Source organism: Panthera leo, chromosome A3 (assembly GCF_018350215.1).
Source record: "Panthera leo isolate Ple1 chromosome A3, P.leo_Ple1_pat1.1, whole genome shotgun sequence".
Classification (NCBI taxonomy): Eukaryota; Metazoa; Chordata; class Mammalia; order Carnivora; family Felidae; genus Panthera; species Panthera leo.
In genome coordinates, this window is record NC_056681.1 from 86,742,055 (window position 1) to 86,754,977 (window position 12,923).

Sequence of the window (12,923 nt, forward strand, 5' to 3'; positions counted from 1 at the left end):
ATGTGCCCACAACCTACTTTTCCTAGCTGCTCTCCAGGGCTCCCCCCTTGATGCTCTTCTCCCAGAGGCTCATGTCACCGGTCTTGCAGCCCAGGCTCCACCTTCACGTATTTGCATTTGTAACCACACGCACAGCATTTGTCTCAGGTCTCTGGCCCCCAATCCCCGCCCAGGTTAAGAGCCACCGCTTAGTTCCTTCCATCATGGGAGCCTGTGCTTCAGAAGTCACCGATTTCCCCTCTGGCTGGACCCACCTTGGGGCTCATTTTTCTCCATGGGAGAGAGCTGGTGGCTCAGACCGGCTCCCCTCACTCACAACAGGGGAGCAAGCATCTCTGCAGCAGAGATACAGGTTACCCTGTTCCTGTTCACATAGGACGGGGCTCAGCAGCTGCTGTACCTGGGGAAGGGCAGAGCAGGGACAACCTGGGTGTTGGCCGGGAGTTCCAACCTGGCACCCAACTCCCCATCCCCTGTCCACCTCCCTACCCTCCCACGGCTCACCCTCCCTCCTTCAGGCTCACCCTCCCTCCTTCAGCCCCGCATGTGCTTCGGATCTGAAGGACCTGAAGGAAAATAGGTCACAGGGAGGTGCCACCTGGGTTGTCCCCTGAGGGGAGGGCTTGGCCTAGGAGAGAAGCCACATTTGTTAGGAGCTGAAAACCAAACTTGAGAAAGGGACCTGGGAGGCACAAGGAGACCATCCCCTTCCCCAGTCCTCCTACCTCCTTCTGGAGTTCTCCCACCTCCACAGCCAGGCCTCTCACAGGGCACCCCCTCTCCAGGCCTCACTTCACCGGAAAAAGACTTCCTTCTGATCCAGCACCGCCCACCGCCTCACGTGCCCTGAGCCTGGAGCCAATTCCTTTTAATACGCTTGGCTGCGCAGGGATGGGCTGCAGTAATCATGAGGATTAGGGCTGCACCTGGGCCTCAGTTTCCAGGAGAATCACAGCTGGACTCTGAGAAGGAAGCAAGCACGCACCCCTGGCTCAGAGCAGCTTCAGGAGGGCCAGGGTCAAGTCCCCAGGGGCTTCTGAGAAAAAAGACTCATCCCTGCCTCTGGCTCCTGCTTAGCTATTTGTCTCTCCCCTGGGGACGGATGTCTGGGTGGAAACTTCCAGGAGAGGCTCATCCCACCCTCATGAAGGGAAGATGGCCTTCATCTTCAACAGCTCTTGAGGCTTTGCACCCTTGGTCTCCCTGCAGATCTTTTAGCCTGGGTGTTTCCAAATTTCCAACCCTACTGAGTTCCAAAGAGAGAGGCAGAAACCTGGGAGCAGATATGAGGTAGAGCCCTAAAAGAGATGAACACCCCATTCCCAGATCTAGGAATGTCCTCCCCACTTCATCCCATCTCTCTCTTTCAGGCCCCAAGTCCCTCCAGGAAGGAGCTGTCCTCCTGATGCCAGAGCGCCCACTGCTACCTGCTCCTCTGTCCTCCAGACTCCCTTGGGCTGCCCCGTGCAGGTCAACACTTGTCCCCTCACCTTTCTGCCTCCAAGGTCACCTCTGTTTCCCCGGTGGCTGTAAGAACTATTTGTCAGGAAGGTACTTGCCCACTTGTTTACAATAACCATAATCTTCCTATCTCCAATCAGCACCTCACAAATAACTTTAGGGTCACTCTTGGGGATAAGAGGCAATTTGGATGCAAACATATTGGAGTTTGAAATAATTAGAGGAATTATGGAAGAAATAAGTAAAAATATTTGAAACTGAGGCTATCTTAGAAAATCCAAAACATATATACAGTCACTGTGTATATATTCTCTTACATCTCCAGGCTAGTCACTCACTGACTAGATCTTCCTTCTCTTTGACATTTTCTCCCTGTTGTACCCAGCCTCTCACATCCATTCCATTCATCCCCAGTCAACACATTATGTGGTCTTTCCATGAGTCAATTTTTATTGGTTTTTGAAGTAATGAATTATTGGCATAAGGCTCGATGGGTTTCAAAGCAATGACAGAAGGAAACTACATCATACAGGTAGGTGGGAAGACCCAACAGGAAAGAATCCCAGAGCAGCTGTGACCCTCATCCGCAAGCGCTGGGTCTTGCCTGTGAGGATCTTGCAGCCAGGACCCAGCCCAGCTGAAATAAACTGCATGCACCTCAAGGTGACTGAGCCATAACTCAGGGGATCGATCTGACGGGGTGCCCCAGTTCTCTCTCCAAGACAGTCACTTCTAGCCTTCTTGGAACCTTCTTCCAGCCTTAAATCTTTGGCAGCAATAACCGCTTGACCACCAAGAGGACTCTCCCTCCCACTGAGATGGCCAGCCTGTTCTCCCTCACCTGTGCCTTTTCAGATAGAAGCCTCCCCCACCAGCGGCAGCTTAAGGCCCCTGCAGAAAGAGGAGGAGGCAAAACCCAGAGGGCTGGCAAAACCCAGTGACCCCAGTGGGGATATCGGCCCTTCCCCTCCATTGTGGTGGGTCTTCCAACCAATGTTTGGGGGGTAAAGAAAAGGGGGCTTCTCAGTAGGAGAGCTGCTGTCCCCCCTCCCCTGAGGAGGGCTCCTCCTCTATGAGCTCCAGGTCGAACTCATCTTCCAGGGACCCTCCAACAGGCAGGAGCCGGAACTTCTTCCCCTTCAGGGTGCACGTGCGATGCTCGAAGTCCAGGACGGCATTGTGGTCCTGGAGCACATCGGTACCAATGATGGCTTCTTCAGCACTTGCATTGGCCACTAGGAACTCTGCCTTCAGCTTCAGCTTGCCCAGGGACACCACTGTATCCCAAATGCCCAGGATCTTCATTTCAGCCCCATTGGCCACTTTTACCACATTCTCAAAGGGCCGCAGAGTGTCCAAGTCACCATCTGTGACCTCCTCCCACAAGTTGGGGTGGACCACAGAGACCTGGGCCCCCGAGTCCACCAGGAACCTCACGGGCACTTTGCCAATTTTCCCCTTGAGGTAGTAGCCCTTACCCATGCTGTTGGCAAAGACGATCTCCTTGGGCAGGTGGCTGTGGGTGGCCTCGGGCCCCCCGAAGGCCTTCAGGAGGGTCTCTTTCACAGCCCAATAGTCTTCCTGGTCCTTGGGGCTGAGTCCACTGTAGACCTCCAGGGCATCTCCCCTGAGGGACTCTTTCAGGAACCTTAGTTTGGTGACATGGTCCCAATGGTTGAGGTCATTGATGGCCTCGAAGCGGTGCAGCCAGAGGTGTGGGGCTACGTTGGCTCCATCAAAGGGCTCCGGGATGAAGGCATGCTCCCGACGGCCCTCCCGGCTCCTGGCTCCACTCTCAGCCATCCCTCTGCCCTCCTCTGGAACTGCAGCAGCAACCCACACCAAGTAGAGAAAACCACAGAGCAGTGTGGGCGCAATCACGCTGGAGAACAAGGCCTCTCTAAGCAGAGTGTTGTTTGGTGCCCGTCTGGGGCAGGCAGAAGGGACCGGCGCAAGCTGGCTGACTGACTGCTGGACACAGAGGCAGGCAGCTGCGATAGCCTGCTCACTCTGCAGAGCCTTTTTGATGCCTAGCCTGGGCCCCCAGGGTTCCCCATTCTCCTTTGTTCTGGAAGCCCCGCCCCTGCTCATCCCCGCCCTCCTGCCAGCATCCTGCCCAACAAGCAGGATTAGTGCCTCACCCTTCTGCATCCATCCTGGGACTGGTACAGGGCAGCCCACGGTGCAAGAAAGTCCATCCTCAGTCAGAGGGGACCTACTCAGGTACCCTCCCCAGCCTGTGTCCCAGAATATACAGCTGAGGACACGGAGTATGTTATGACATCCAGGTATCTGTCCTCAGCTGGAGAGGGAAGAAGGAGGGGAGGCAGGGACCAAAGGCCCATCAGCTTCTAGGCTGGGGAAGCCCCTTTTCCCTCAACCCCAAGTGACCACTTTGAACGGCTAAAGAAAAGGCACATGCATTCACTAGGCTCCTACTTTGTGCACAGCACGGGGTGGGTAGGTGTTTTTCCTACATTCTAAACCAAGCTTGGAATCCCATAAAATTCTCCAGAGAGGCAGAGAGAGGACAGTCCCAGAATCAACAATGCACAGAGATTGTTTTTTAAATGAGGGGACACACACACAAGCATTTGCCATGAACTCAATTGCTACAGTCATTTTCCCTCTTTCATCACATCCGATCCAGAGTCAGCACTTTGTGGGGGACCAGACCTCAGCCGGAGCAACCTTTTTAAGGCCCTAAAGTGGGTTGGTGCCAACCCTGAACTTCTGGGAGGGTACACCGGGATCCAGATGGGCTCCAGCTCTGGGCAGACCCCATCCTCTAGGCCACAGTATTGTCTCCTCCCCTCCTGTTCCCTCTCACCTTCCAGGAACTTTCTAAGAGAGCCCCTTCCCCAAGTGCTACAGCCCTCCTTCTCCCCCCTCACCTGCTCATTCATGGAAAGAGCAGCCAGAGAATCTCACTCCCTTATGTTCTGAGAAGGGGAAATGTCCACCATGTTGGCAAAGCCAGTGGTGAGGTTCTGGAAGGCTTTGGATGGAGGAAGTTGGCTGTGTGATCTCTTGCTGAGGAGGGCAGGCTGCCTTGGGCCACCCCAGGGATTCCCAGAAGGCAGATCTGTGAGTCCTAGGGTTGGGGCCAGTCTGTGCAGAGAGACTGGGGCTATGGAGATGGGGGGGGGGCCCACTTTCATGACCCCATTCAAATGATCAAGGGGTCAAATGACCCCTCCATGGAGTCTTCTACTCTGTCTCTCACATGTGTGCCCACTCCCAGCCAAGCATGTGTTGCCGTGCGGTGTGCTGGGTCATCTGTAACTCTGTCTCCTGCAATGACGTGGAGTGTGACGTTCACAGAAACCAGACACATGTGACCATCTCCATCCCCCATAGAAATTTACTCTCAGGTCACCAGGTGTTCCCTGCTGGTCTCCAGGCCTGGCTGAGTGCTGTCACCAAACAGGAGGGATTAAGACAGGAAAGGAGCAGGAACAGCAGAACACCTGTAGCTCTGGGCTGTTTTTCCTGGCCCAGAGCCTGTTTCTCATCGGCTCCCTGTACCATTCATCACCCAGTGTCTGGCTGACTCCCAGAGGACCCTGGCCCCAGTCCTGCCTCCGGACAGTCCCAGGGTCCCTGGCCATACAGAAAGATATGGCCCTGCTGCTCTCTCAGCCCCTTCCACCTGACACAGTGAGCTAGCAGAGAGGCAGCTGGGTCAACACCTCTCATCACAGCTGCCTGGCTAAGTAAGGTGGGGCCCTTGTACCATTCCAGAAGCCCAGAGGAGGGAGAGATGGAGTCACTGGGAAGGAGTCAAGTACAGGTGGGTCTCTGAGAAGATTGCACAATGAAAACCCTGCACCCAGAGAAATGGCCTGGCCACAATACCAGGAAGCCCCTTCTACAAGTGGACTTTTGTGGATAGATTCCCAACCCCTGGGATGGGTGTTGTGTTGTTCTGTGGTTCAGGGAACTGACCTAGTGGCTTCCTGGCTACCTGGTGTTCATCACCCTGCACACCTGGTCTCCTGGAAGTGGGAGTGTGTGAGGCAGCTGCATGTGACTGAGGGAGGGGAGAGGCAGGGTGGCTTGTCAGATGGCAAACTGCTAGATGCTCCAAACTAGGGCTTGTCAAACCATTGTGGTTGGCATGGAGTCAGACTTCCCCACTGCTCCAGATTAGAAATAGGTAGTCCCTGGGCCTTGGGCTGTGGCACTTCACTTGACTAGGTTTGCTGTTCACTTTGGCAAAGTCATTTCACATCCATCACCTCAGCAGCATCATGGTAAGCCGCAAGGCTGACCAGCCAGCCTTCCCCCAGGACTGAAGCACAAGGAGCATGAAGGGCTAAATGGCCTGTCTCAAGCCTGGGCTCATGCACTGTCCAATGCATGCATAACATTTTGCAATACAGCCAGGGAAGTGGGAGCCTGGGCTCAGAGAGGCATGCGGATGGGTCCTGGGGGCTTGTGCTGTTGACGGCCTCTGGTGGGGACAGTGAGCTAATGGGAAGTGAGTGAGAGCTGGCTGTTAAATATTCAAGAATTCTGTAAGCCAGTTGTTAAACCAGTGGCAGCTTGAAATTGGACTTGGTGGGAGTATTTACACCACAGACATTGGAAGATTCTTAACAAGGGCTTTTTTTTTTTTTTTCCTGGAAAGCCAGCTGGTCATCACACCCCTGCATGGGGGCCTTTGTCACTCCCTCTCTCTGGGGCAGGTCAAACCCCACGGCCAGTGATTAACAAGTTTATTGAAATCTCTACTCCTGCTCAATCACTTGGGCCAGAATCCCCTTTCTTGCCTACCTTGCCCTGTACACTTGCCCAAACAACCTTTACACTCCTGGGTCCTTTGGCTTAAGGCCATTGGCTTTCCTCAGGGAGGCCCTCCAGGCATTCTGTTCACACAGTCCCATCTGGAATCCCCAGGACAGAAGACCACAGGAGTCCCATGGTTACTAGGGGAGCTGGAAGGGCTTGAGTTTAGGGACCGGTCTCTGGCTAGGATCAGGAACATGGTGAAGTAACTTCTCAAATTCCCTTAACCCTTGGGAGAAGCCATACCTGGAATACCCCCAGGTATGAGTGGAATACCCCACTCAGGGACCTTGGAATTGCTATGCTAATGCTACAATGATGAGTTAAACCAGCTGGGGCAGGCCGGGTGCCATTGCCTCCTCCCAGAACCTAGGAAATCATTGCTAATTATTGACAAGTATAGGTATTGGGGCGGGAACACCCTCTTTATTATCCATTAGCATCTCCTGAGTGTGCTCTGAAGCAGGTACACCATACTTAACTGGAGAGGAGGTAAATCAGGGCAATAAACAGGAAGGACTTAAGGAGTCCCCACCCTCCACACCCCCTCACTGAGAATTCGGGGCTGTGAGCTCTGCTGCCCCAGTGCTGCCCCAGCAGCAGCTGATCCCCTTTGCCATCTCTTCCCCACAGGTAGTTGTGGTATGTGGCACAAGATCAGTAGAGGGCCCATCAGGGCTCCCAGGAACTGAAGCCCTTGATGGGCAGTGGGGGGTCTTGGAGGGGGCGTGCACATCCCCAGGAGACTATTTTTAGCAAGAAGCAGAGAGACACCTGATGGTACCCGTGATGAGGTCCAGACTGAAATGTAAGGAGGACCAGGAGATGCGCAGGCCACCTGCTATAGCTCCTCTCTGGGCTGCCTCTGGCTAGCACCATACACTCCCCAAATCACCCCGGGAACTAGATGGGGAAAGAGCAAAGGGATTCAAGGACTTACCAAGGTAGTAAAGGAAGGCTGAGGGGAGAAAGGAGGTGCACACTCTCCAGCCAGGGATCGTGGGCGTTCAACCTATAAAGTCATATGGGGCTCCACGCTCAGAAAGGCCAAGCTCGGTTTGACGTGCTGTTGCAGCTGTCTTGAAATTCCCAGTAATTTTGAACAAGGGGCCCTACACTTTCATTCCGCACCAGATCTTGTAAACTATGTAGCTGGTTTTTTCTCCAACCGATCTGACGGAGACTTCTTTTACATACACACACACTCACACACACACGACACAAACATATACGTACACACACATACCCCTTACCTCACACCACACATATATAGGCTATCCACAAAAAAACACTCCCTTCACCCTGTACACACATTCTGTAGTCCAAAACCTATACCATCCATACACAGTCACACTACAGTTCTTATTTCAAAACAGCTAAGAAATTGTGCAACTTGCATATAGAATTCAGCTCCTGCCTTTCATTTCACAGATGTATTTGCACACACATTTACACTGAGTATTAAAATCATATTTATTAGAGGCATCTGCTGTTTATTAGCCTCTGGGCACACTTGTTAGCTCAGAGAACTAGACAGGTCCCCATCACCATGGCTTACAAGCTAATGAAAACAGGATACAGATGTTTAACAGCCCCTTTTGAAGAGTTTAAGACTGACATGTATATGCAGACTGACCATGTGAAGCAGTCCCAGTCACAGCCACGCCACTCTGAAAGTGGGTCATCCTGCCCTCTGCCTCCCCCTGACCGTGTGAGGCCAAGGACATGATGTCCTCCCTTCTTCCTCTCTCTGGGTACTCACCACCATGAGCTGGGCCCCGACTGCCTGCCCCACTCCTGCACAACCCCCCCAGCCTAGGCTGAGGCCTGGGCCCTGGGGTTGGTGTGGGTGTGTGCATGTGTAGGGTGGGTGGCACAGCTCCTAGGAGCAGGGGCCACAGCTGCTGCTGGCATTCTGCTTCAGTGGGGCATGGCATCAGGTCTTCAAGCTGAAAAGAAGGGCAAAGATGTGAATGCTGCACAAAAATCTAATTAGGGATTCAGATCAGAGACCAAGAGGGTCTGGTGGGCTCTGAGCAAAGCAGGGCATATGGGGAAACCCAAGACACCAGCAGGTTCCTATTTCCAAACCACAAACCCTCAGACTACAAACACCACTGTTCGGAGCAGGAACTACCCAGCACTCACACCAGTCATGGCCAAAGGTACTTAGGAAAGATAGTTTTTCCTTGACTGGTCCCCCTTCTTGGTCCCACTGCCCTGACTAAACGGTACTTCTGCCTGTAGGGCCCTTCCCCAGTTCTCCACTGTTCCAGAACTTCTTTTTTTCCCATTTGAATTGCCCTCCACCCTCCTTTGCCATCCAGTTCAGAAGCCCTCTAAGAGGAAGTCACCCAGCTTAGCCCACCAGTTGAACCCACTCTGTCAACAGGCAGCAAGATGTCTGGTGCCAATCGTGGAGGGTCCTGAAGAGTTGTGGAGGTGTTTAGGGAACAGCCATCTCAGGCCCCAATGCTACTGTCAGTCCTCCAGGCCCAGGGTTAGGGCCAGGGCCAACCAAGAGTTAGAACAGATTGCTGGCTAACTCCCTAGAAGTCCAACATGCCAAAAGTGGTTCTTTCCCTGTTTTTATCTTTCAATCAAATATGAGTATCACTTAAGATGTTCTCAAGGCCTCCCTGCTCCCCTCCTCACAGCCTGGCCCTCCCAGTTGGGTTCCCACCTTCTTCCCAAGTCCTGATGCCCCCACCCTAAACCAAGCCCTCATCTCTTCCTGTTCTGATTTCTGCCACCCTCACTCTGGGCCTAGGGGTTCCACCTGGCCAGAGGGCCTGGCTCTAAGGAAAGACCCTCTGCAGACCCCTACCTCTTCTCCCATCTCCATGGTCCCCTTCACTTAATTGAGTGGGAGAGTAGGACGTGTAAGACAGTCTAAACAGCCCTGGGGGCATTGGCCCACTTGTGACAATCACCCCTGAAATTTATGAAATGTTCAGGCAATCAAAATATACAGATTGGGTATTCTCCAAATACAAGTGGGCTTCTAATGACACCAGGAAACTTGGTTTAGAGCTAGATACATAGAGGATTTTGGTCCAACTTAAAATACCTCAAAGACAGCTTTGAACTGATCCTGAAATAGTTTTAATTACTGCTAATGATAATTGGTATTGTGAACAATGCAAAGCCTCAGAGCAAGGAACTGCTTCTTGTGAGTTCACTGCCAACTTAGATCTACTCCCAACTTACAGAAGACAGGGGGACAAACAGGGGGCACCTTCCCTCTGGCATGTTGAAATGGTATCTTTTCTTTACCATCTGGAAGTAGGGGGAGGCAGGAAAGGGAAGAAGGAAAAAACGGCAGAGACCTAACATGTATAGAAATCCCCATGTTATTGGTAGCGGCAGTAACATACATTTATTGGGCACCTATTGTATTCTAGACACCATGCTGGTGGGTGTAAATTAATATAAGGCAAGAGACTGCAGCATAGATGGGACTGGGCAATGCCAAATAAATGGGCTGATTCAGTTCCATACATATTTCTTGAGGCCAGCTGTGCCTTACGTTGAGATGAATCAGCGGAGCCCTACCCTCAGAGAGTGCTCAAGTGAGTTGGGGAGAGAGGCTCAGACACAGATGTCCCAAATCCAGAGATGAGTGTGGGAGGCAGGCAAGATGGTGGTTCAAGGAGCACTGGACAACTCATCCCACAGAAATCAACCAATATTACCCAAGAAAAACAAAAATGAGAGGAATGTTAAGAGGAAACCTGAATTAGCACTGAAACCAAGGAATGAGGGCACCCACAAACAACAAACTTGGATCAATTGTTGCTCTCTGCAGTCTCTGTGGAGGGCTTTGGGGGTGAGGGCCCTGGGACTGAGCCAGTTCATATGGACACACCAATCAGGAAGGTTTTGAGGAATGGGGTTATTTTCTGGGTAAAAGAAGTCCAATTAAAAATATGTACATAAGGGGCACCTGGGTGGCTCAGTCAGTTAGGCATCTGACTTCAGCTGAGGTCATGATTTCGTGGCTTGTGAGTTCGAGCCCCACATTGGGCTCTGTGCTGACAGCTCGGAGCAGGGAGTCTGCTTCAGATTCTGTGTCTCCCTCTCCCTCTGCCCCTCACCAATTCACACACACACTCTCTTTCAAAAATAAATAAATGTAAAAAAAAAAGAAACAGTTATCTTTTAAAAATATATGTACATAAAATCACAGAAAAAAAAGACCGGAAGGAAATACACCAGAAGAGTGATAGTACTTACTTTGGGGTGGTAGGGTCATGAATGATCTTAATTTTCCTCTATATACATTCTGAGAACATATTCTCTAATAAGAAAAACATGATTTAAAAATAAAGAAACTTGTCCTTGCAATTTCTGTAAGCTTAAAATTATTTCCAAATAAAGTTTTCAACCAGGGATATATGGGAAATCTCTCTGTACCTTCTGCTCAATTTTGCTGTGAACCTAAAACTTCTCTAAAAAAATCTATTAAACAATTTTTTTTAAAGTTTTTAAAAAAGTACTTACGGGGGGGGGGGGTCATACAATAATACTGACAATCATTATAATCACTGAAGTCTAATGATAAGAGGGTTCGTTTGAGTTTCCCACAACCTTTGGGCATGTTTGAAAATTTTCCACAGTAAAAGGTAAATTAAGTAAACTAAAGCTCTGTGCCAAGACCCTCTCCAGCCTGGTCTGCCCAGTTCTCGACCCAGAGCCTGCATTCTAGATGTCACCCGGTCCTGGGCACCGGAACCACTGGTCCCCCGGGACTGGCAGTCTCAGCTGTGTCTCAGGATCCCTGCTCAGCTGCAGAGATTCTCAGCTGACTCTTGCCAGCAGGAGTGGCCTGCACACTGGGCCCCAGGCTGTGGGCTCAGCACACAGCCCTGCTCCTCCTCAGTCCCTTCCCTTTCTCCATGGCAACAACACCAGCCTTGCCCCTAGCACACCAGAGGCATGCCCCTTCCTGCCTGTCTGCCCACCTGCCCACCCAGCCTATTGCAGATCTCTCTGTCTTGTCACAGGTTCCCCTCTCTCATCCAAGTCAACGTGCACCCGTGTCTCACATCCTAAAAAAATAAACCCCTCACGTGGTCTTGGTCTATGACCAAGCACTCTCCTTGGTCAATGACTCCTTCTCTCCTTCTTTCCTATTTCTGGAAAGGCTGGCCTACACTCAGGGCATTGGCATGTTGATGGTGGGGCACACAGGGCCAAAGCCCAGCCCGCATCCTCTGGCCAGGCCAGCATGCTGGGATGAGGGGGTTAATCTGCCTGGAGGCAGGGGACCCCTTTCTGATTTGCACAAAGGTGCAGCCCTGCTTCCTCCCTGCCTCACTGTGTTACCCCACTCTCTCCCAAAGCCTCTGGCTCCTGCCCCACCACCCACCTCTGCACCCTTGATGGTGCATCACTGGCCTCCCAAATGGCCACATCCCATGGCTCCTTCAGGGAATTTGGTTTTCTGAAGCATTTGCATGACTGGTTTTCCCCCTAAGTCTTTTCTGCCCCATTGGCTCCTGGGACCCAAATTTCTGGATCTTGTGCCTCAAAGACCACTCCCCTCAGTCTCTCATGAGCTCCTTTCTCCCTGAGGCCCCCTTGATAGTGCTTTCTCCTCACTCTGCACTCTCCCCAGGCTGTATCCCTGGCCTAATCTCTCTCCTCTATTCCAGCAGAGAGATTCCATTGTCATGCCCGCCTATAGGTGCCATTTTCTTTTCTTTTCTTTTTTCTTTTCTTTTCTTTTTTTTAGTAATCTCTACACCCAACATGGGGCTTGAACTCATGACCCTGAGATCAAGAGCTGCACACTCTACTGACTGAGCCAGTCAGGTGCCCCTTTCAACAGTGAACATGTTATCTTGTCCCTCGGACCCTCTCGGCCCCCTGTGTTCTTTTTCTGGGCAAAAGGTACCATCACCCAGCCAGTTTCCTGAGTCAGCCACAGTGGGGGTCACCCTTGCCTGCTCCCTTCTCTTAGTGCCCAATCCAATCACGGACGGGTGGCCAAGTTCTGCTGGCTCCTCCTGAGTCTCCCCCCTGCACCCCTACTGCCTTCCTTCAGGCCCAACTATTGCAGTAATGGTCCTGCAGGTATCCTCTCCATTAATCTACTCTCCTCAGGTTGCCAGAGTCCTGAGATGTAGGAACATTCATGTCATCCTTCTGCTCAAAATTCCCCCATGGCTCCTCATCCCAAAATAAAATCTCAACTTACAACACAGCACATGAAGTCCTCCTCCCTAATTCATGCTCCACCTATACCAAGTGGCTCATGGTTCCCCAAACATGATGGGCTTTCTTGTGCCTCTTTATAAGATCCTCACTTGACCAGGCTTTTTCCACATGCCTGTTGTTCTGGCAAACCCCAACTCTCCTCATCTAAGGAACTGCCACCTCTGGGAAGTCTCCCAGATTTCCCTGGCAGACTTATGGGCTCTGTCCCCTAAGCTCCTATCACAGGTACTACAACTCTTATGCTATCTGCAAGTCCCCAGTGGCATGACCCAGGCCCTCTTGGAGTTGGACACACAATCTAGGCATGAAAGTCATGGTCTTTCTGACTTTGCTAATACTGTTCCCTCTGCTCATCCATAACCTGGACATCCTCCAAACCCAGCTCACCTTTGCTCGTTTCCCAGGAAGCATTGCCTGCTCTTCCTCAGCAATCACTCTCCCCCTTACAC

The 12,923-nt window shown here is 51.8% G+C and overlaps 1 protein-coding gene and 1 long non-coding RNA gene across 11 annotated transcripts in view; both read right to left on the reverse strand.

The window, feature by feature from the left end:
* Positions 1-1,670: 1,670 nt before the first annotated feature.
* ASPRV1 (aspartic peptidase retroviral like 1) lies at positions 1,671-6,988 on the reverse strand. Its single transcript, XM_042930326.1, has 3 exons — positions 6,805-6,988; positions 5,703-5,755; positions 1,671-3,753 (listed from the first exon to the last, which is right to left on the reverse strand). The coding sequence occupies exons 1-3, from the start codon at positions 6,986-6,988 to the stop codon at positions 2,485-2,487; spliced, it is 1,506 nt and encodes a 501-aa protein (XP_042786260.1). The 3' UTR covers positions 1,671-2,484.
* A 719-nt stretch (positions 6,989-7,707) lies between these two features.
* The window catches only part of LOC122216163, a 103,922-nt gene continuing 98,706 nt past the window's right edge, over positions 7,708-12,923 (reverse strand). For 9 of the 10 annotated variants that reach the window (XR_006200751.1, XR_006200753.1, XR_006200759.1 and 6 more), the window contains 2 exons: positions 10,489-10,552; positions 7,708-8,201 (listed from right to left, as the gene is read on the reverse strand). This is a non-coding gene — a long non-coding RNA (uncharacterized LOC122216163). The remainder of the gene's footprint in view (positions 8,202-10,488; positions 10,553-12,923) is intronic. The other variant, XR_006200746.1, reaches the window with a different exon arrangement.

Bases quoted from the DNA above. Each gene is read 5' to 3' on its own strand.
- ASPRV1 (XM_042930326.1), bottom strand. From the start codon at position 6,988: ATGTGCACGCCCCCTCCAAGACCCCCCACTGCCCATCAAGGGCTTCAG. The intron at 5,756-6,804 runs GTGAGGGGGTGT...CTTGTGCTTCAG, and splicing joins CTCACAGCCCCGAATTCTCA to TCCTGGGGGAAGGCTGGCTG. The intron at 3,754-5,702 runs GTGATGGATGTG...AGCTGAGGACAG, and splicing joins CTTACCATGATGCTGCTGAG to ATACCTGGATGTCATAACAT.